The sequence below is a fragment of the Nothoprocta perdicaria genome, unplaced genomic scaffold (assembly GCF_003342845.1).
Source record: "Nothoprocta perdicaria isolate Ctin4 unplaced genomic scaffold, notPer1 scaffold_46, whole genome shotgun sequence".
NCBI lineage: Eukaryota > Metazoa > Chordata > Aves > Tinamiformes > Tinamidae > Nothoprocta > Nothoprocta perdicaria.
Genome location: NW_020455710.1, coordinates 3,242,919 through 3,266,598, shown reverse-complemented (window position 1 = coordinate 3,266,598; position 23,680 = coordinate 3,242,919). Strand labels below are relative to the sequence as shown.

Here is a 23,680-nt window from a genome sequence, read left to right as displayed (position 1 = left end):
TTGAGTGGAAATTATTGAAATTACTGTTTTCTTTCTCTAATTATTCTTCCTTGGGACAGTACAGGGCAGGGCTGATGTTAATGCAGGCCCTCTCTTTTATGGAATAAAACAAGTGCTGTCAACGTAATGGCTGAAATCTCACACGCTCTTTAGAAACTGAAGAAAGCCCCAGTTTTGCTGGCTCTCCCTGGAGCTCTGCAGGGCAGTCCCGGGTGTTCAAGGTGTGTGTCCATCCTCCAGGGGCCAAGCTGCAGTTCAGCCTAATTGCCAGTGACAGTTCTCTCTTTATTTGTGCAAAGATCTGCTGCTTCAGGAGACGTGAATTAGGAGACTTAATTAAGAGACAGTCCTAATTAAGGAGTTATGTCTGTTCTAGAGTGTACTTTTACTGAAGAGTTACAACCATTTCCCTTCTTAGTCATAGTGATGAGTAAAGTAACTGCCACATTGTCCCCCTTTTCCAAATGCACTCTATGGAGAAAGGAACAAAACTGGGGAGCTGCTGTTGAGCAAAATATGATTTGAGCTGTGGGTTTTTTTTGGCACCTGAAACCATCTGTGGGGAGAAGAAAATGATTACTGCTAATCTGCATGTGTTTGGGTTTATGTTAAACATGCATGCTTGTTTTTAGTTTTTATTGCTGCTCACTTCAAAAGCTTGGAGTGTTGCAACCCTTTTATTTTAAAATCAGGATTAAAAGAAAAAACAGAATAATTTGTTACTAAGGTTGGAAAAATATCTGTTTGAACTAAAGCATGACGCTGGTACAAAGATGTTTGGGCTTGTGCCCTATATTGCAATTTTTAGTCTCTGTCCATTTTTTTTGCATTCCAACCACAACTATCACAGAATGAAATTAAAACCTCTCCCAGTGCATTTACTAGGTTTATCCTTAATCCTGCTTTTTCTTTGAATTTTCACAAGCCAGTTGTGATATATATAAAGGATTTTTGAAATCAGCATCTGATGGTAACCTAAATCATGTAAGACGTGCAGGAATTCACTTATTAAAGACATTTTCTGATGTCTTGTGTAATGAAAAGTATTTCATTATATCCTTTTACTTCCATGGATATCCTTTTACTTCCATGGATATCCAAGATATCCTTTTACTTGCATGGATCAAAAGAACAACAAAAAGAAAAAAACATGAGATGTGATCCTTGGTAGGCATTTGGTCCTAGATGAACCTTTTGTCACTCTGGTTCTCCATTCAACGTGCAGTGCAAGTCCTCGGCAGGTATTCAGGTAGTCGAGGCCTTGAGGTAAAGCCCTAGAATAGCAGAAGACAAATATGAAACCTCGTATTGGAAGCGTATGTGAAGCTGGGGCATCTGGCTGCAGAAGAGCATCTTTTGTGGATGTTGTGGCTCTGTTGTGCAGGTTATGGCTAACGGAAGAAAAAAAAAAGTGTGGCCTTTTTAAGAAAGCAGCCGTATCGAGTTAAGGCAGCGCAGAGAGCTCCTTGCGTGAGCAGCACGGAGCTGAGTGACCTTCAGGGAGCAGGCAGCGGTGCTGGGAGCTGCTCGGTTTTCAGAGTCGTGCTTAGGAGGCCACCAAGAGGCCATCGCCTCCGCAGTGCTGTGGAATCATCCTCTCGCTCCCTAACATATATGTGAAATCATGGAGGAGGGTGAAGGACTGACAGAAGAGCCACCTCTGCCACTTTTGTGTCATTCGGAGGGAATTATTTAATATGTATTTCTTGTTTGCGGAATTCCCTGCGGCTTCATTAAGGTGCTGTAGGTAGGTGCAGGAAGAGCTGAAAAATAAAAATTCAAGACTGAAGCCCTGACTTCAGTTCCTGTCTTCCACGCTTTGTGATTCTGGTGCCATGGGACAATTTTTTGTTTGTTTGTTCTCAGCGGCTCGGAAGGAACCGGGCAGTTGGCAGGCTCTGAGCTGTGAAAGAAGAGCCGTGACCCTCCGCGGGTTAAATTGAATTAAGCACACTGCTTGCTCTTGTGGAAGGCTCGCTTCTGTCTTCTGCGCTGATGCTCATTCTCTGTTTGTTTGCTAGGAATTACTGACAGAATATGAAAATAAAACAGTAAATCAGTCATGCTCCCCAGACTCTGTAGTCTTACCGTCACTAAATTCCATGAGAAGATGACATGGAAACACAGTGTTGTCATCCAGCAGCTTTGAATGCCTCGTCTTGCATCTTTCCCTAAATGAAACTTGTTTTGCAACCCCAAGTTCTCTTTGGAATCGAGCTTTGTTGAAGATCGAGCTTTGTTAAACATCTTAAGTACTTCAAAATAATACTTGATGATTTTGCAATTTAAATTTAGAGAAATAAATTACAATCATAGTGTTGACTTTGATTTGTTTTTCTCTGGGCATTAATTAAATATAATTTACAGGACCAGTGCAGTATCTGCTGTATTTGCTGCACAATCTTCTATTTCTTTATAAAGTCAGATCTTTTGGTGCATTGTAGCAGTTTCGTGGTGTGACTTGTTGGGACAGCCAGATAATAGTGGTTAGCTTGGGAATCGCCGTGAGAGCATGGGCACATGATGGGCTTAGTGCAGTCTGCTGGAGAATAAACTGCATTTATTTATTTATATTTTTAACCAGTTGCACGAGGCCTGTGTACTTCTCTGAACTTTTTGGAGTTACTTGTTTGTATGAGAAATAGCAAGTTTATTGGAAAAGGGTCAAGTTTCTCCAAACAGCCCCAAGTTTGTGTGCTGAACCTGAATACCCCGGCCTGGGGCGCGGGGCAGTCGTGGGGCTCCCACTGCCATCACCTCCGCAGCCCGAGTGGGACCCAGAGCACCCAGACCCCACTGCTGGGGGCTTGTCCATGGGTAGCAGAAGGCCGTGGGGTGGTTGGAGGGGACGTGTTGATGCAGTTTGAGAGCTTCTTTGTAGCTGAGGTTTTTAGACTAAACCTAGTTTTCCATTTGGGTGTTTTTTTTTTTTTCCCTTCATTGAACTCTACAGCAAAACACTAGATGAATTTTCTGCCGTTTTACAACCTGGCTTTTGTAGTGTGAATGCACATGAAGTCTTTGAGCTTTGTTTTGCATTTTTAACGTGTCTTTGACAACAGATAAGAGCCCAGGAGTCACCTAAACTTATTGCAGAGCTGCGCAGTGGCGAGGCAAGACTGCAGCAAGAAAACCAGGTTCTCTGCAAAGAGATCTTATCTATTTATACATTTTGTTGTTTTGGTTTTCGGCTTCATTCCCCTGTGCTACCATACACCATGAACTATTATACCCAAAGGATACGTTCCGAATGACGCAGCTGGCTCTCGCCGCGGAGGAAGTGGTTGCCTTTGTAGTAGAAAGTGCAGAGAAGCTGTTTGCTCCCTTACGCACGAGGCCCGCCGGAGCTAACAAGCGGCTCTTTCTGTTGCCTTGGATGGGAGCTGCTCCAGCTTAGGTGGTCTTTTGCAGGGAGGCTTCCCTATAGCAGGATGTTTGAATGTCAAAGAACATTCTTTGAAAGAAAAAATATTCCCACTTGCAAATATTTACGTGGTGCCCCACCTACCCTATGTGGGAGTCATGCACAGCCCTGCACAGAGTGACAGGAGCTGTCACTCTGCTCTGTCCCTGGTGATGCATATTGCTCTGGTGCCATCCGGCACAGAAATGTGGGAATATCTGTCCTTGTTTTCTTTTTCATGTCAAATTTTCTAATTCCCTGTTACTGGCAGCACTGGATTCAGTTATACACTGCAAGTGCTCACTGGTAAATTGCTGCCGTGACTCTGGTGTAACAAGAGAACAAATGTCCCTATGAAATCCAGAGATGCTTATTGCTTCGTAAGCTCCAGAAATCATATTCCATTTTACCCAGTGTCGTCACCTTAGTTCTGCTGGTTTGGGTAACTCCCTTTAAAGGTGTGCTTATAATTATGTATTTTGCCAGTGTGAAGCTTTGGGGCATGTTTGAATTGTTAGTTCCTGTGTGTCCAGGTTAAATAGTTGTAAGTTCATTTGCAATGTGGAAGCCTTCAAGCTGCCAGTGGTCAGGAGTGGGGTTAGAAAAAACATAAAAGTAAAAAAAAAAAAAAAATTAACTACATAGAAGTGTAGTAAAATCTATGCTTTTTTTATTCTGTCTCTTCTTGGTCTAGCTGAAGTGGAAGCAGCGTTTGCCTGGGGTGTCAGAAAAAGGCTCTGTTTCACTTTGGCAAACTCTACAAAAATTGTGTTGGACTTTTTCTTCATTTTACTTAATATGAGGTTAAAATTTTAAGAGATTTTAATAAACAGCTGTTTGAACTTCAGTCTTCAAATGAGTTGCAAGTAATCTCCTGAATGAATTGTATTTAATAAATAGAACATGCTTTTGTATCGACTAGAAGGTCCATCGATTGTATTTGTTAGCTATCAAACCAGATACGTACTGCAAAACAAAATGAATAATCTGAAAAGCAATGAACTGCAATTGAAGGTGTGACATATTTGTAGCTTGTTTGGAGACAGATATTCATAAGTAGGGAACCATAGATACGAGGAGTGTTCCAGTATGCACTGCCAAGGGATTAGCTTTAATTGATCAAATAACATAATAAACCTCTTTTAACTCTTCTCTCTTTTTCTGAACAGAGGACACTCTTGACAGTCTCTTAAAACTGTATGTACATCCTTTGTAAGAAATATCTGTATCTTCATGCATACCTAAATAGCAGAGGATTATTGGTAATTATGAAAAAAGCACATAGTATAAAACTGCTGAAAATTTAACTGACTACAGCAAAATATTGTTAATAAAAAATGATTTTTAAAAATTCTATGAGTTTGTACACCCAGAATAAACAGCTGGCATTTTTCAATAGCACAGCTGGTGTAGGAACATAAAATTACTAGCATTTGAACAGGCATAAGCTATATTTGGCAAAACATATTGCATGTAAGCTGAAAATTTGCAATTTAATTTTTGTTTCAGGGGAAATTGAAATGACCAGCGTTGTATGCTGGTTAAGTCTGAACCTGCTCCTTTTGATTTCAATATAACTCATTGTGGTTGCCTTTAATGTGCCAGGATACAGTAAATTTAGATTATTTCTACTTCAAATTGTAAAATGTGCTTCTGTAGTTGAAAATGCTAGAGAACAATCCACTCTTACTAAGCTGCTGATATATATATATATGTGTGTATATATATATATATATGTATGTACACACACAGATACAGTTGTGGCGCAGACTCTGCACCCAAAGACAAAATAACTTTAGGAAATATTTTATATTCACTGTTATTCGTAGTTATTCTCTTTTGTTCAGTGACATGTGGACACACCTCCCAAATAAATAAGATCTAAAATAGAATATTCAACTTTGAGCGTGAATAATTCTCTAAAACCCAGAACTTTCTTTCAGTTCTCAACCCCCTGATTTGCAGTAACAATTTTTTGCAGGCAGATTTGAATTTGGTTGGGCAGTAACGATGGCTTTCACAGCTGGTCTGACACTTTAGTTGCTCTCCTGTAGTTTTCTATTTTGCTTTCAAGACAAACTGCATCTCTGGTATGATTCAATCCCGAATTAAAATGACCCTTGGAACTAATTTAGAAAGCAGTATAAGGGTATTGTGGTAGAGGGGACCGCTTTAGATAGCTCTGTGATTTTAACTGTGGTACCTCACCAATAATTAGGTAAAATCAGTCTTGCAGATTTTTGCTGTTGTTCCTCCTTGTAATGAATCAATCCTGTTGTTTCAGCAGACTGAATGACCTTTTGCATAGGTAAAAATAGTTTGGCTTTTGAAGACAGTATCTGTGAAAGCTGCTTTTCCTTCTGGAGCCGCTTTCTAGGATTTGTGCCTCAGGGGCAGCCCATTCAGAGTAACCCCACAGCTCAGCAGCAAACTTCCTTGCACTTAGGGTATTTCCCGATGGCAAAGCCAGTGCAGTGCAGAGGTGCCTGGTTTGCTCTCAACATCGTAGCTTAGATCCTAGGAATCAGATGATGTGTTAATATATACTCCCTGTGTTAATATATCCTGCCTTTCAGCCAGATTTCCTTGGAGTTGGTGCCAGTTCCGTGCTAGCTGAGGTGGCTCTGTGGGACTCTGGGCTGCATCGTCCCGTGGCTCCCTGTGTTCCCGCTCTGCTGTTCACACTTTCCTTGCGGATTTTCCTGCAAGTCAAGCCCAGCAGTGCTCTCTTTGCATGACCCTTCTCCACCATGTCACCATTTCAGCAGAAAACAGCTATTTGGGAGTTATAAACTGAAACTTTTATACTGGTGCTTGTGCAACGTAAGAGATTTCTAAGTTCCTTTTCATAGTGGGAGTTTGTCTTCTTCCTGCATGTGGCTGTCACGACTAAGAGGACGCTTGGTTCAGTGGCAGATTGTCCAACTCTGTAATGATTTCAATTCTGTCGATTTGTCTGTCAAGTTCTAAAATCTGGAGCTTATTTTATAAGACAGTATTTTCCAGAAAGCCAAATTTCCTTCCAGAGAAAGCATCCTTTAGGTGGTTGATAGTGAATGCTATAAGGCAAGAGAGCTGATCCCTTCTTTTGCTTGCAGAGTCCCAGCTCAGGGAGTCACAAGTCTAGCAGGAAAAATGAGAGCTGGAAAGAAAAACTAGTGCAAAAAGGGGGCCCGGTAGGAACAAATCTGACAGTACATGAAGCATCAAATGCTAGCACATTGTACCTTCCTCTGTGCTAGTTAAAACCAATCTAGGAGAGTTAATAACGAGGAAAACAAATCACATTGTCAGAACCTGAGCTTGTGTCACGCAAAAGATTTTCTTCAATTATTGTTAATAACCGTGTGTCACCGCCTACGCCGCGAGGCTCTCGGGAGGCACCGCACGGGCCGGGTGCTCCCTCAGCGCGGCCTGCGGCCGCAGCACCCTCACCTCAAGAACAGACCGACGTTTTAGTAGTTACTCCGGGTTTATATGAAGGGAAGTAAAGAAATATAGTCTTGCAGAACTCGAACGTGCACTCATTTGTCCGCTTCTTTTATAACAGTTTGAGTGAGGCTTAAATATAGACCGTGTAGTCGCTAAACTGCCTGAATGGAGTGTGGAAATACATTCAACAGTGAATACTCTTGTCTTCCAAAGTCAGTGGCTTGAAAACAAATCACAAACCTATCAATCAATTTTAAGCATTGGTTTTTCTCTTAATCAGACATCATTCCATAAATCAAAAGTACTTGAGCAGCTTCCTACTGTAGCCCCATAGGATTTATAGTGCGTTGTTGCAGTGCAGTTAGGTTTAACTGAGGATAAAGTGCATCCATTTTATTTTGTAGCTAGAATTAAATCGTAATTAAATTGTGATCAATGACAAAATTCATGTTGCTCTGAAAGGAGGCGGGATCTTGCCCTTTATCCATAGCTGGATCCGCGTCTGTGCATTTTGTTGCTGCTGTAATTCTTCCCTCTTTCCGTTTCACCTTTGTGATTTCCTGAGAACGGGACTGGAAGCCACTGGCATGTTTTAGCATGATTCATTGTGTGAGAAATGTTTTCCACTGTCAGAGTACAGTACTCTCAACAACTATTAACTTTAATAGGTATAAAAGACATCCAGCAGCCCCCGGCTTCAGGCTTCTGACTGCAGGGAGAGACCTCACTGCTGCCTTCCAACAACAGATTGCCTAAGTTGGAATGACAGCGCTGTCCCCAGTGCTTCACTCTAATGACAGCAAAATAAAAGTAGATGAAAGGGTTCAACAGTTCTTTGGCATACAAGAATTGCCATCTCAAATCAAGTCAATGATACCTCTTTCACATTTTTTGGGAGCATTCAGGTAAGCATTTTAAGGATAGGTGGTACAAAATCAATTTTTAGATAACTTTGGAATAAAATCTCTTTCGAGAGAATGATACTTTCACATTCCATGTGAATTTTGAAAGGCTTCATTGCATGAATTTCTGTTGACTTCCATGGAGACAGTATTTGGCCTTGGAAAATTGTTTTACAGCTAGGTACACAGAAATGCAGATTGTAACTAGAGCAATATAAATAACAGCAGCATGTCAGTTTACCTTTATGGGAATAATGATTGCTATCTATAATGATGACTATCTATCTATGCTGTAAAATGTTACTTTGGTATTATTTCACCACGTTATGGAGAGTAACTTAGGAAAAGCTGTGAGGGCTTTTACTGGGCCTTTGTTTTTCGTAATGTTTCAAAAGCTATGTCTTTGTTTTGCATTTTATTCATGTAAACAAAAAAAAAGATACTTAAAAAAAAGCTTTATATGAAATAATAGACTCCCTAGTTTGGTAAAGTACTATAATTTTGGAAGTTAAACCTTTTTTCATCCTGCTCAAAAATGCTATTAGAAGGTAATAAAGCAGATAAAAACAAATGAGCCTCCTTGCACAGAGGAGCTAAGTCACTTTAAATACAGGTCGGTGTGCATGTCCCTTGCAGAACCTGGCTCTCTGCAGCAGGACTGGTCAGTGCAGTAGCAGTGGGAGGTGGTGTCTGCCCGTGCCCAGGGAAAGTCACTGCCCGGCGAGGGGCAGGAGGGGCTGGCAGAGCCTGCTCTGCTCCTCAGGGTGTCCAGGTGAGAGGCTGAGCTGCCTGGGGTGGCCGGCGCGGGCAGAACTGCAGTTGGTGCGATTCCGAGGCTCTCCCGAGATCCTTTCTTCAAGCACAGGCTGTGCAACGTCTGTCAAGCAGTTGTCAAGCATAACCATGTGTTAGGACTCTTCATGGTCTCTCTAATTTGATACTTTGCTAGTGATTCCTACCATGAAAGAATAGCAATGGTCATTAGCAAAACATGCAGCATAATTATCAGTGGATAAGTCTGATTCATGCTATTGGGGCAAACTAAACCGTAGTCCAACCCTTTCATTGATTGGATGCAGCCCTGTGCCACGTGCTCTAGGTGACCCTGCGTGAGCAGGGGGGTTGGACTCGATGACCTCTGAGGTCCCTTCCAACCTTCGGCATTCTATGATTCTGTGATTCTATGATTGTCAGTGTTGACTTGCTTTGCTTTTAGCACTTCAGGCTGGATATATCTAGGAGAAACTAAGACAACTGTGTCTGACCATTACAACCGAGAACAAATTGCAGAGGACTGTGTGGAAGCAGGAAATCAAAGAACGCGGTGATACATGCAGTTATGCAGCCAAACACTTTCCAGAGATATCCATGCTAACTAAAAGTCATAACAGAAATATCTACAAAGATCTCAATAGAGATTCTGCTTTATAGCAAACTGTTACTTCTTTCCCTCTTTCCTCAACTAACCTTTTCATGTTCCACAGGCTATAAATTACTCAGCTCTTTCTTTCCATTAGTAGATAAGCACTTTATCACCTCTCCTCTTTCCTAACATCATTATTACTCTGCAGGAACTAACTGTTTTTGCTCTTAGGTGGTCCAGTTGATACATATCTAATTACAAGCAGAGCATTTTTGTCCTAACTTGCTTTGAAGTTTGTTGCTTTGATTTCAGACCTGAAGAACAGCTTCACGTGCCTGGAAGTTTTTCTCCTTTTTCCATCTGTACTAGTTGGTCTAGTAAAATATATTATCTCTGTCAATAAACTTTGCCTTGCCTGTATACCAGCCTCATTGTTAGTGAAGCAGAGAAAGCAAGTTAAAGTGCATGTGTGAAGATTAGGGCTGCTTTTTGCCTGACAGATTAGTGATTTTGGATTAACCTTCTTAGATTTTGGATTCCTGCATAACCTGAGAATCGATATGAAAAGTATCATTTAAGTGCTCAAAGTTATTTTCAATAATATTGCTAAATCATATTCTCAGGCTTCTTTCACGTCATTTTGGTTTTGCTTTGTAGTACAGAATTGGGCAGCTGTACATGATAAGCAAGCACAGCCATGAGCAGAGCGACCGAGGGGAAGGTGTGGAAGTGGTGCAGAACGAACCCTATGAAGATCCAAATTACGGCAATGGTCAGCTAACAGAAAAACGGGTCTATCTCAACAGGCAAGTATGAGAAAACTGTTTCTCTCAGCATGGGCAGTAGTAGTAACTTGCAAGGAATATCTCTTTCACACAATAGCCTTTCTGTTTCAAATAAAACATGCTCCACGAATATGTGCCACTTCCTAGCAGCTGCAGAAAGAAGGAAGGTAGGATAAAACTGCTGCCTGAAGTAATTAGTTGTCATTTTATTAGAGTATTTTACATATTTTACATATTATTACTTGGATATTCTCACTTAATAATTTTACAAGGCCTGTTGCCTATTTTGGGGGACAAAAGATTTGCCTCAGTGAAGTGAATTGACGTTGTGAGTGTCCATCCATCAGGCTTGTACAATGATGACTTTTTGCACAGTGATAGACTTAAAGACATGATAGAAAAAATTGCTTTTGTTTCTCAAAAGTCTCATCATTTCTTAAAGTGAAATATGTATCTCTTGCTATGGCAAAATTATATGGCGGAGGGTCAATGTTTCCACACTCGAAAGGACAGAGATGTTTTAAAACATATATATATATATATATGTACACACACACACATTTATATTGTATGAAATATATTGCTCAATCTGTTGCCATTTTTATTACTGCTGATCTAATTGAATACCACTGTTTTTCTGATATTCTTCTCTTCCTCTGGGCCTCTTCCCTTTTGTTAAGTTTTTATACTCTTCAACCTTTAGCAGCGAGCATAGCTATAATATATATAGCATAACATATATATATAGCTCTATTTATTTTACATTGCAAGTAACTCCTCCAGTGCGATCCTGACATATCTAACTTGGGCTAAGCTGAATCACACACAGAGCTCCATAATGCATCTGTCGCCAACATTTAATATTGCTGTGTTTGAAACCCTCTTTTCTCACGGGATAGATATAAGACAAGGAAAAATAGTGTTCCTGCTGTGTAGCTCCCCAGTGTTTCTGGATCTTTTTTTCCTTCATGTTAAAGAGAGACAAGGCATCGGGCACCACCGAATTAGCACCGAGGACTAGCTGAAAACATCTGCAATGGTTGTGCTGGAGGTGTTTGCAGGACGCACTTGGGAAGCTGCTTCTGCTGTGCAGGTAGCAGACCACAGGGTACCAACCTTGAGAAAGAACTGTGGGCCTCCAGCAACTTGGGAAGTTCACTTAAAGCCACAGGGGATGTCTAAAGTTGGGCTTACTCAGTTAAATGATAGATTATCAATATTTTATGGTAATCATCACCAAATTTGCCATGTGAGGCTTTCGTTACTCTGCTTTTGCCAGTATACTGCAACCTGATGTTGCAACACTAGACGAGCTTTGGGCAGAGGATCAGCAGGAGTTCGGAGAGCTCTGTCTTTGCTGGGAGGCCAGAGTCCCAGGGAGCCTGGCTGATGTCCACAGTGCTGGAAACATTCTCCTCAAACCCCTCTGAACTGTGATACCGCAGGGGTTTTCGTTTACCTCCCATCACCAGCAGAATATAACCAACACAAAAGTGATAACAACATAAGGTATATATAGTAAAAAAAAAAAAGAAAAAACAGAAATGCATTAGAGCCAAAGCCTGATAATGAGAATAAAAATTGCATTTTGAAAGTTATATTGATGTTTTTAATTGAATAATTGCAAAATACTGGACTTTTATGAACTATAAGAAATAAAGAGACAAAATACAGTCATTAGGCTAGCTGAATTGAAAAGATAAAATATTACAAGGTTTCACAGTGCTGGCTTATTTAAATCTGTTTTAGAAGAATCTTAATAGAAAAGAAAAAATAGATTCAAGTGGTAGAAATGACAATTCTTGTAAAGAGTGATTTAATTTCGTCTCCCTTGACAAATGGGAGTGAGTGACAAATGAGTTAGTAATGTCTGCAAAAAAAATATATTTGTTCTTTCAGGAAAAAAATGAGGAAAAAAAAAAGAAAGGAGAGGGATTAAGGATTGCAGAGTATTTGGATAGAATTGAACTCCTCCTCTTTGTTGCCCAAACCCTCCTCTCTTTGGACACCAAAGCTCTGTGGCAGATACGTGTTTTCCAGTTCATCCTTCCTCCTGTGCCAGGCCTGGTCGGTAACTGAATGTACAGATATGTAGCTGTGTTTCTCATTTGCTCTCTTTGACACCCTCTGTGTCCTAAGAGAGCAAATACAATTATGTGTGGTCATTATACTGAGCACTCAAGGACAGGCTCTGTGGTTTTCTTCCTATCTGCACACCCCTGTGAGACCTAAGCATAACCTGTTTATGACAATTGAAATATTTTATTAAGTACAAAGTAATAATTTGTGTGCAAGTGCATACAAATGAACTGCATTCAGCTCACTGTTTTTTCTCTGTCAGATCATTGTGAAAATATTTGAAGTTAAAAAATCTGTTTTTTTCAGTATTTTGGAAAGTTTTTGTTTTTCAGTTCACCTCAAATCTTTATTATGAGAGTGGAAACCCTTATATCTATCCATTATGCCATGTTGCAGCAGAAACCTAAGTTTGTGTTTACAACAGTTTTTTTTTTATTAAATGAGAGAATATAATGCTTTTATTTCTGTTGCTAGAGGGATGGTGTCATTGTAATAGGCCTGACAGCGTAGCCCTTGATTTTGCAGGAGTCAGGGATTGATCCATGCAATGACACTTTACAGATAAAACTTACCTCCTTACAGCACCTCTTGGCCAGACTCACACTCAGTCCCTTCGTAAGAGCCTTCTCAGAAGGGCCTGTTACGAGAGCCTTGAGTTTATGCTATTGAGATGAAACCATAGGAGCTTATCTCAAGTACATACTGCACTCTGTAGTGCCTCTGCAAATGTGCATCGTTTGTACCGACACAGATAGCTGCACTTTACGCCTTGTTTCTGCAGCTGTGACCACTGGGGTCACAGTAGGAAACTCTCCTGTTTAAATGGACATTTTCACAGTCCTCAACTTTAAAAAAAAAACTCCAGTTCCTATAAGCTGAACAGAATGAATTTAGAGATAAAGCCTTAGTGCACTTCCTGCTCTAAATTGTCCTTGTGCTGCAGAATTGCGGAAGTCCAACTAAAACTACACTCTGGGAAATGCAGCCAATGGAAAATATGAGCCGTGTCTGGCTGTCCCGATACGGTGTTGAGCTGAATAACCTCAGTCCTACCCGCGAGTGATACTGGATACTGCAGGGTGTCCGCATGAAAGATCCCCACAGCAACCTCAGGTTCAATAGCAAGGAGAGCTTGGATGATGCAGAGCTCATGGAGAAGCAGCAGCTCCTCAGCCTTTTGCAAATCTACCCCAAAGCCCACTGAGGAAAGCAGCCCATGTATTAGACTTTTTCTTCCATCTTTCTTTCTTGCATTAACAAGCCTTGATTTCCTGTATTCTTTCTTCTATTTTCTAGCCATAGGTCTAAAATAAATAGTTTTCTTGTGATTAAATTTGATAGAAAGATAAAGTAACTGTTTATTGGCTTAGCAGTCTTGGCTTTGAAGTGGCAGGAGCAGCCAACCTTCTCTGCCCGCACAGCTAATCTTGGCCCAAAGAGCCCATTTTTATTCTGCTGCAATTTTGATATGATGTGGGAGCAGCTGGGCTTTCAGGTTGTGCCCGGGTACCTTGCAGGAGATCTGCTTTGTTTCTCCAGGCACCCATAGGACACCTCCTCGCACCGATGTGCCAGAAACGCAGGAGTGTCACTGTGAGGGGACCCGCAGCCTGCAGGTTTGCACAGCTCCACACAACTGTGAGCGGCTGTTCTGTGTGCTCTGAAACGTGCTCAGGAACAACAAATGAGTCACTGTAGTCAGTGACTACATAAGTTTAGTGAAATGTTGGATATTCATGCCTTGGTTACTGTTCAGGACAAGCAACAACCCACAGTCTCATGGCTTCATCTAAAACAGCTCCTGTTACACTAACAGTGGTGGTGATTTTTGAACTGTCCTGAGGAAACCAGAGCAAATAATTCATAAAATGTTTCTTGTTTACTGGTGGGTTTGGCTGGAATGCCTTTGAGAAACATTTCCTCCTTTCCTGAACTTCATCTGGGGAAGGAAGCAGTAAAAAACTGAGAATGTGATCCACAGATACACATGCTGCCAAACTAAAAATATTATATGTTTGAGCATTCTTGCTCTGAAAGGGCCTTTAAAAGAGTTATTATGCATTCATGACTGTGAACTGAGAGTAATGTGTGCTTTGCCCATAAAATTATTTATTTTGGAGACATTCTGTGCCAGCAAAGACAGGTTGACAGGCAAATAGTCTAATAATTGCGAAAGGAGCAGTCATATGTTAACAAAGATACTGCTAATAAAATTTTCTCATGTCAGTGTCAGCCTTACCAGAGTTCTGAATCCCTCAGTGCCTCTTCGCTCTCAGTGGGGTACTGGTTGAAGGGCTACATCTGTGAGCACCAGAGGCATCAGAGAGCATGAAGTCTAGTAGGGATAAAGGAAGGAGCAGGGAATCATAAAGAGGCACAAGATGGACAAAATAAACATAAAAAAAAATAATACAGTGAAGTGTGATTGTGCAGTATGCAAAATGCTGCTTAAGAGCCTGTAAACGAGAAAGGTTTGTGCAAAGAAAAGAAGCTAGCTTTGAGCAGTGCCATCAAAGATCAAAAGTCAATGCACTTGAGCTTGAATTTTTTGATAATGTGCTAATGTCTGCAGTTTGCCTCTGGGCAAATACAATATTTATACATAGCTAGATCATGGTTAAATAAACCTTAAGGATCCAAACTCTTTTCCCCAGAAATTTTGGAGGGTTGTTTTACTTTCTGCATATACAGTTTTCCAAGTAAAACCATTTCAAATATTTACACTTGGAAAATTGAAGCTTGAAAATGTCTACTTCAGTTCAATAAAGATCCTGTCTTAGGCTGGGTGATCTGTGCTAGGCTTGGCCTGACTGACTAATGATTTTAATGGTGTCCCTGAAGTTCAGTGATATTCCCGGTCTCCAAATCTCTGCCTTCTTTTGAGGGACTAGTCCTTGGTCTTTATTACTGGCAGCTCAAGTGATTATAACTGATGTCAGAGGAAAGGGTTGAATGCTGTATTTGCATAAGCTTACAGTCTTTTTAAAATGCATGTTTCTTACTTCATTGATTCCAGTGAGTGGCCAGAATGAGAGACGATGGTAAAAAAAAAAATGCTCACAGCCTTCCACAGTCCTCTTTTATTACCATTTAATGGTCTTATCATGCACTGTATCCTCTGCATGTCTTTTCATTCTTAATCTACTGCCATTGTACCACTGCTCTGTGCTTGGAGCTGTGACATCAAGTATCAGCAGCTCTCTTGGCTTCTGCCTTTTACTATTCCAACATGAGCAAAATAGGACTAATACAACCCGAGAGCTTCACAGATGTATTTTGAGGAACGTGTTCATTTTAATATAAAAGCTTCATAATCGAGGAGCGGTGTTGGTATGGGAAGAACTACCTACTGAGGCTTTGGGTTAGTTGAACGTGAAAGTTTGTGTGTTAGCAAGGAAGAAATTCCATAAGGAGAAATAATGGAATCAGAGTCAGAAGTGGACTGTCATGGAGTGCTAACTGGGACCTCTTGGTAGAGAGGGCCTCCTTGTGGCCAGGAGCGCTCTGACCCAGGGATACTTGGCATCTTTCACCTGGAGCTATTCCACATCCAGAGGGTTGAGTCCACAGAGCTTTGAAACTGGCCCTGAAACTGTCTCATGAGATAAAGATGTTGGGGAGCATCAGTATTGCTGTGTCCTGTGAGACCCTATCCCCACTGTGAGCATGTTTGGCAAGTGTCTATTTTCTAGTGCTCCCTTACATCAAAACAAATTCTAATTCTATCCTTTCTTTTATTTTCAGCAAACTACCTAGCTGGGCTAGAGCAGTTGTTCCCAAAATATTTTATGTGACAGAGAAGGCTTGGAATTACTATCCTTATACAATCACAGGTAAGGGATAAAGAAGAAATGAAAATGGACTTTTCCTGATTGGGTAGATAAGCTTATCTTCAAAAGCTTCAAGTAACATATTGAGACACATATATTAAGGAATTTTTACAACTTATGTAGAATTGCATTTATATATCCCTCTCATATAGATTACTATGAGAAAATAAAGATTATAGATGAAGAATGCATTAGGTAAAAAGTGGAGTCCTCCTTTCAGTGCAATTTCTTCCTTGCAGAGAAAGTATCAAGTGCTTAGATGCTGTGGTGACTTATAACCTTGATTGTCCCATACACTTTAGTTTAAATATAAATCAGATTATCTGACACAAATATTCTGATTATTATTGTGTGTTTACTGTAAGGATCCTGCATCATTATTTTGTTTCACATTTCTTTTTTTTTTCTTTTCCCTCATCATTCTTTTTTTACAAATGGACAATTGGAAATCAGAATACACAGTAAGTTTTTCTTCCTCTTTTAATTTTGAAAGTACGGTATTTATGTAAAATATAGTACTGGAATCCAAGCTGATTCCTTTATAATGTGCATTCAGTAGTAGAACTCTAAATCTATTTGTTTGAGAAGTTTAAGGTTAACTTTGAACTGTTTCTGTGGGAATCCTATAAATTATTTATTTTTTAGTATTTTAAAATGATTTAATATATTAAAATATTTCAGTCACTAGCTGGAACAAAGAGAAACTTATAAAGAAGAACAAGGCTTTTAAGATTCTAGTTATTACTTGTAGTCATAAGAGCAGATTTTGTTTTATTTATTGTTTTATTAACTTATAAAATGCTCATCTCTGGTATAGTATCTGGGAAACTGTACAATCTGTAGACAAAATTAAATGTGATCTGGGCCTGGTGCCCAGGAAAGGCAGCTATTCCCTCTAGCAGAGCTAAGGCAAAACCCAGCTTATAAATCATGAGAAAATAAAAATTGTTTTCCATGTGCTGGATACGTAGAGAAGAAGGTGAGGAGGCAGTTCCAGGCAAACGGTCCTTCAGAAACTCCAGCCTTAATTTAGATTGTACTTCTGCCTACAGATGAAACATAATCCCCTCATTTTTGTTAGTACTGCAATGTTCAAAACGTTTGTGCAGTTAAAAAAAAAAAAACCACAGTAAAGAACAAAGAGAAGAAAAATGTTCTTATGTGAATGAGACACCAAAAAAAGCCATTCAAAGGCTCAGATGTCAAAGCTGGATTTGAAAATATTACGGCCAGTTTGAATAGCCCAAGTATTGCACCCTGCTTTTCAATATGTACCATAGATATCTATTATATATCCTGCATTATTTCCTCTGTAAAATTGATTATCAGAGGAAACCCTTTTGTTCTCTAAAGGACAGTACTAATGAGGGGACCGATTCTCAGCTATTATTGTGAGATAAGATCTTCAACAAGGCCTGTCACAGTTTACATTCATTAAAGACTTACCTGTTGATAGCAGGTTCAATATGAGCTGGAGAAGGTGATATGCTATGTCACAGTGGTATCCATTACTTTGTTTTCTATTCAATTCTTTTTCATTAACTGTTTACATTTTCAAGAAAGGGGTTTGAAGGAAAAGGAAAAATACTTGCAGAGACCAAAAATCTTCACTACACAGAGGCTAAACTAAATATGATTTCTTTTGGATCAGACTTTCACTCTATGCAAAATCTCAATTCTGTTTTTAAATCAGATTAATTAAGGAATATATTATGGAGTCGAGTCAAATGGAGAAGCATAACTGCAATAATTTACTAAGACCTGGTTATATGTAAGTAAATACATTAGGAGAAAGATAAGTCAACACAAAGAAACGTATCTGAGTCAATTAATGCTGAAAGGGGTGGTGGTGGACAGAAAAATATGGATTTGAGATGCAATGCTTGAGAGATTGTCAACACCAAAGAACAATGCAGTAGCCAGCAGTTTGAATCCTGATCCTGGTTTGTGTCTAGCCTGATGAGGCAAGAGCTGGAACACATCTCAGCAAAGATTTGTAGAAGGGAGACAATTAGCAAGATGTTCAACATTAGCAAAAATACCATTGCAGGGTCAAAGTGACTTGTAAAGAAAAGTTTAAATCAGTCTACAGCTGTAGAAGGTAGAACTGTCGCCAACTGACACTAATTCTCGAGGGTGTTGGAGACTGATCCTTCACCATGGTTCAAGGAAGCACAACTTTCTAGCTGTGCTATTCAGATGACATGAAGAAAATTGTACTTTAGATAAAAATCTGAAATATATTTTTATGAAGCTGTTAGGCCATGAAATGATTTTCAAGGGAAAATGGAGAAAGTGTCTCTGCCTCAAGCTGTTGAATCTAGAACAAAAATGCTAAATATACCATTGGGAATAATTCCTGTGCTTCTCTGGAATACGTCTCTAAATTTTGATTTGCTGTATTCATTAGAGACTTCTGAAAGAAAGTATGAAACAGCACAGATGCTGCCAAAAATATGTAAGATCGCTTGGAAACATTTTTTCTAAAGATAGTGAATTCGCTCTAGAGGGTCTGAGGGACATCCTAAGAATTAAATTTAGCCCCATTTCAGGAAAACTGATTCTAAAGGTAGGCCAACAATTGGATAAACACAGCATAATCTTATAAAGTCAAGTGCATACAGCTGGGAAGGAAAAATCAAAGCTTTCTAATCTTTCAAGTTCCACTCCAGATACAAGAGGCAGAACCTGCAAGGCTCAGTCGTGTTATTTCAATGTATGTTAGTAGTGTGGAAGAGGATGTTGACAATGGATGAAGCTTGGTGATAATATTAAGGTTTTTCTTTTGTCAAATCCGAAGGCTGTAAAGAAACAGTATTCAAGCACAACACAGAATTCTATGATTTCATTCAAGATGATTTAATAACTCTTGTTTTCCTGTGAAATACAACGCATTTCATAAATTTGACCATCTTAAGGACCTGGTACTGTGAGATCCTCTAAGAAACTTCAGCAGGTATCAAACACCATTTCCAGAATACTGTTCCCTGGAATGTATAAAAAGCCATGAGTGCCTCGGCTGCATGAAAACTACCATGGAAATTAGAATGTTGTGATGCTTGTACTCTATTCTGAGTGCAGTTTTGATCATATCTGCTTTAAGGAAAGGTATTTGTTACACAGCAAACTCTTAAATTTGACAGCCAACAGGAGAAGATGACTGCTACGTTTACTACCAAATCTGATAACTGTATTAATAAAATGGAAAGCAAATGAGCTTAGCAGAACTATTGTACAAGCAGTGTTTTTTGTGCTGTGTAATATGTGAAACATTGTAATGTCAAGAGAGCATTTTAAAATGTGCACTCTGCAGTATGAGGAAGAGGACCTTGCTAAAACTGTGATAAAAAAAAGACTTTCCATCAGGAACATGAAACATGGGTAACATCCCAACAAATTTTTTAATATCAAACTTGGAGCTAATCCTTGCAAGCTTCTTCCTGATACTGAGAGAAATTACAAAAACTCTACTTTTAGATCTCAGAAGAGGTCCAGACTTGGGGATAACTATTTAGAAAACAAGATACTGCTGTAAGGCTCTATTCCATGTTTTCGTGGCTGGGGCTTTACTCGAGCTGTGCACATGAGAAAGTGCAACTATTAATCTCTCACATTTGGCAAAGGAGTGGCTTCGTTTTTAATCTTGTAGTTAGAAACCTGACTAGATAGCTTCCTGAAACAAATGTTTAACTTCTGCTTACAAGCTCATTTAATGCTGTGTTTGAATTAAGTCCGGTCCAGCCAGAGCTGCTCCTGGGGAAGGGGTTACTAGCTGCTGGGTTTTACAAAGAATTCCTTTGCTGGAACATTCCCTACCGGGACCAGGGAGGAAAGATGCTTCCCAGCTATCAACAGGCACCTACATTTCAGCTTACTGCAGCATTTGCAAATATATCTTTAGAGTAAAATACTTAGACTAACATTATATATATATATGTGTGTGTGTGCGTGTGTGTGGACTAATCTCTCAGGAGACTTTCTTATTTTCCTTTCCTGAGGTTGTGCAGCTAGATTAGAAATAATTAACTAGAAAGCAAACCACTCTCTGTTGCAAACCACGTGTAAAAGGATAACACAGGACTAGGTTCTGTACCTGCAGTGGGATATTGGTAGACAATAAGCAGCCCAGAACAATTTCCCATTTGACCTGTTCAAGTGCCAGCTGAGGTTCTGGACAAGAAAGGAGCCTCGAGCAAACAAATAATCAGATCATAGGCTGACTCAACCAGGGTGCAAGCCAAAATTCGTAAGATCAAAGTACACTGAAAATGAACCAAACAAAGTTTAGCGATCGAGGTGGAGTACAAAGGGATTAGGAAAAACACCAACAGCCTTCAGTCAAACTGTCCTCTGTTTGAAGGTGTAGTGTTTACCTGGGGTAGTTTCAAATACTTTTGCTGTCTAATCTAACTAGTTCCAGTGGTTTGGGCAATATTGCAGTTCTCAGAATGGAATTTAAAAATAGTAAAAATATTTTTTTACCCTCTCATAATTACATATAATCAATGGCTAATTGTTAGTTCTAATAATAGTATATAAAGCAAGAATGATTTATTGTCTGCAGAGAAGATCATTCTTCCAACTCACCAATGGTTCATATTAAGTTCAGAATAGGATGCAAATTCAAAATATTTATGGAAGGAATTGAGGAGCAGAAAGCAGGAGACCAGGATTCCTCTGATGAAGTATTGTACTCGTTCTTCAAAAAATGACAGAGGCAAAAACACCTTGCATGTGTCAAGGCCCTAGAGTGATAGTTGCTGAATGTTCCATTATCAACCTGCTGTTTTCTGATTACTTTGAGAACAGACAGGTTATATGCTGTTGTTACTGCTATTTTTATCACCAGATGATAGATTTGAAGAGAAAGGAAAATTGTTGTTTCAGATAAATATTACAAAGGAATTTTTAGGATTTTTTTTCCAGTGTCTTCCTCATCTCTGTTCCAGGATTGGAGCCTAAAAGTAACAAGGAGAGCAGAGGATAACTGGTACCAGTACTCTAGTAAAACACAGATCAGCTGCTTTAGAGATTCTGGGAAAAGTACAGACCTCAGTAGTATTTATACGAAACAAACACTATATTTTTAGAAAACCTTAATAGATTAATCCCATTGAATCAACACTTTCTTACAGAATCAAACTGCTTGTGAGAATTCTTTTTTTTCCCCCTACCTGTGGCTTATTATAAGACAATCCAGACACCTCCACTGATTCATGAGCCTGCCATTTTCCCTTGTGTGTGCTACTTCTCACTTCCATTCTTCCTCAATAAGCAGGTTACTGTTCCCATGCATCACAGAAGAAGATCCTAAGGGAAGACAAAAAAAAAAACAAAAAAACAGAGATAACAGTGTTGAGTTTCACAGTGGTCAGAGGCAACCTGTTAGTTGACTGTTTCATCTTCAAGCTGTTGTATGTAATACAAATAGTGGTTTTCTTCCCAAACTTGTTTAACTCCTTTGCTTTTTTTCAGATTTTTTGTGTGTTTTTACTCTTTCCTCTCAAAAGCACTTTTCTGCTCTTTGCCACCTTCCTGTGCTTATCTTGCTTTCCAAATTCTCCTCCCTTTCATGAGTCACTTATTGCAGGTTCTGCCATTCCCCAGCCCAACCTTTTCCATCCATTTTATTAAGCCGTCATCCTGATTAATGCCAGTGTGTGCAATAAGTGGTCTGTATCAAATAGCAGCTCTGTGGGCTCATACATAGTGCTATCCAGAGGATTCAGAAGGGAGTTGATATTGTGTCTGTTTCTCAAAAAACTTCGAATATTTTGTGAAAGAAACAATCTAAATTCTGTGAAGAGCTGAAGGAAATAATGTAATGCTAAATTTGAAATTGAAGTGTCTGCTTCCCCAAGATTTGAGGTTAAGATTAAGGGGGATATACCTCTGCTGCAGAAGAGAAGAGAAGAGAAGAGAAGAGAAGAGAAGAGAAGAGAAGAGAAGAGAAGAGAAGAGAAGAGAAGAGAAGAGAAGAGAAGAGAAGAGAANAGAAGAGAAGAGAAGAGAAGAGAAGAGAAGAGAAGAGAAGAGAAGAGAAGAGAAGAGAAGAGAAGAGAAGAGAAGAGAAGAGAAGAGAAGAGAAGGGATGGCATAAATTTTTACAGTACCAAAATAGCTTCCAAGGATTGAAGATTCATATTCACAAGGAGCATGGAGAAGTGAACTGCAACGATGAGGGCTCTAGCAGTTCTATGAATATTCTACTGAAAGAAACCAATTGGAAAATAAAATGAGCAAAAATGTCATAGATTAAATAACACTCACTTATATAGAATAGGTTATAGAAGGTGAACCTTTTTCAGTTACCCTCTATCCAGTGTATTCATTGGCCACTGTAGGAATTCTTTCAGCCACCTCAAATATAATTACTTTGCAAAGGTTAATTTTACAGTCAACTCCATATATCGATTGTAAAGCACCATATGTGTTCGACTGTCTCTTTAAGACTTTGGCAAGTGTTTTGGCTTACTTACATTCTAACCTGTTCTTCTAAGAGTTTCTTATTGCCATGGTAACACTAATCAATCATCATGCTAAAAATAGCCCTTTCCTTTTTCAAGGGGCTATCTGTCCTGAATTGAGAATTCAGCTGCAGTGTGTGTTTTCCGCATGTTGCTTTCATTTTTATTTTATTTTAATCTGGAAATTCCCCTGTTTATGCCTGATAATTACTATTACAGACTCCAGTTATTTCACTGGTTTCTCAAGATTAAAGCACTCCTGATTTTTCTAAGAGTTACATAAATAGAAAGTTGGCTTAAAAAATACGGAATACTAATTTACTTTAGAATTTCATAGTAAGTGTTGGATGCTAAGAAATTTTTACAGGTATATCAAAACATTCAGGAGGCAACAATATTAAAGACACCTCTGTAAAGAGTTTTACATAGACAAATGTTATCACTGAAACCCTCAGACCCTAAAGATACTAAGACTCCAAAGATTTTGTCATACTCTTTAGAACTTAAGTCTGATTTAAAATTAAGGATTGGCCACTATTTTTTTTTTTCTAAGAGCAACCCTGCAAACCACAGAGATAGGGAAATGGAAAATTGGAAAGCGTGCCCTGCGCATTCCCGTGCGTGCTCCGCGTATCGATGAGCTGCCAGGTTTGTGCTGGAAGAACACATGCCCGAGGGAGGCAGCATGAGAAGGGAGTGGTGCTTTGGAAGAAAAATCTGCTGAAAGATTCATTGCCTGCCATTCAGTGCCAGGCTCGCTTCGGAGGGTTGCCTAACACTTGCAATGCTTGGCTAAGTAAATACGCTGTTCCTCAACAAGAAAGGGGAGAAAAAAAGGACTTTCTGCAGGATGAATAACCAACTCTTCTGAATGATATATAAACATTCTCGGGTTCTGCTGGAGCCCTCTGCCAATTAGTCAGAGTGCAACTGGTGAGTCATGAGACACATTCTGTGAAATGGGCAAAATTTTGGACCCTGTTTTGAAAGGCAAAGGACCCCCCACTGCTGCTGAAACTGTGCTTGCCAGTCAGTGGAGGTTGGAAAGGTATCCAGGACCTTCTGGCGATTGTTAGTTTTTGTCTTGGGTAAATTCATGTTACCATTTATAGTCTCCAAAGAGATTGTTACAGCCCTCACCTTCACACTAATTATATAGTGAGGTTGCCTCTTGACAGCTTCGTGCAAGAAATGACTTTCTGCTTCCTCATGATGTGGCCTGAGGTGGATGACACTTCTTCTACACTAATCTAGTGTTTCTTTTTCAAAATACTAGAGTGGGAGATTTTTTAATTAGAGTTTAGACTCTGGGTCACAAGCAACAGCAATTTGATTCAAGCAGTGGCTTGCAGAAGTGCTCCAGGCAACCTGGATCACGATATATAAAATGACTGCTCTCTGAAGTATCATTCTCTGACT

The 23,680-nt window shown here is 39.5% G+C and overlaps 1 protein-coding gene across 2 annotated transcripts in view; it reads left to right on the top strand.

Annotated features, from left to right (window-relative positions):
• The window catches only part of PITPNC1 (phosphatidylinositol transfer protein cytoplasmic 1), a 66,019-nt gene that overhangs the window by 18,909 nt on the left and 23,430 nt on the right, over positions 1-23,680 (top strand). For both annotated transcript variants that reach the window (XM_026046876.1, XM_026046877.1), the window contains exons 2-4: positions 9,758-9,906; positions 15,709-15,797; positions 16,248-16,255. In XM_026046876.1, the coding sequence (XP_025902661.1) occupies positions 9,758-9,906; positions 15,709-15,797; positions 16,248-16,255 (246 nt within the window). The remainder of the gene's footprint in view (positions 1-9,757; positions 9,907-15,708; positions 15,798-16,247; positions 16,256-23,680) is intronic.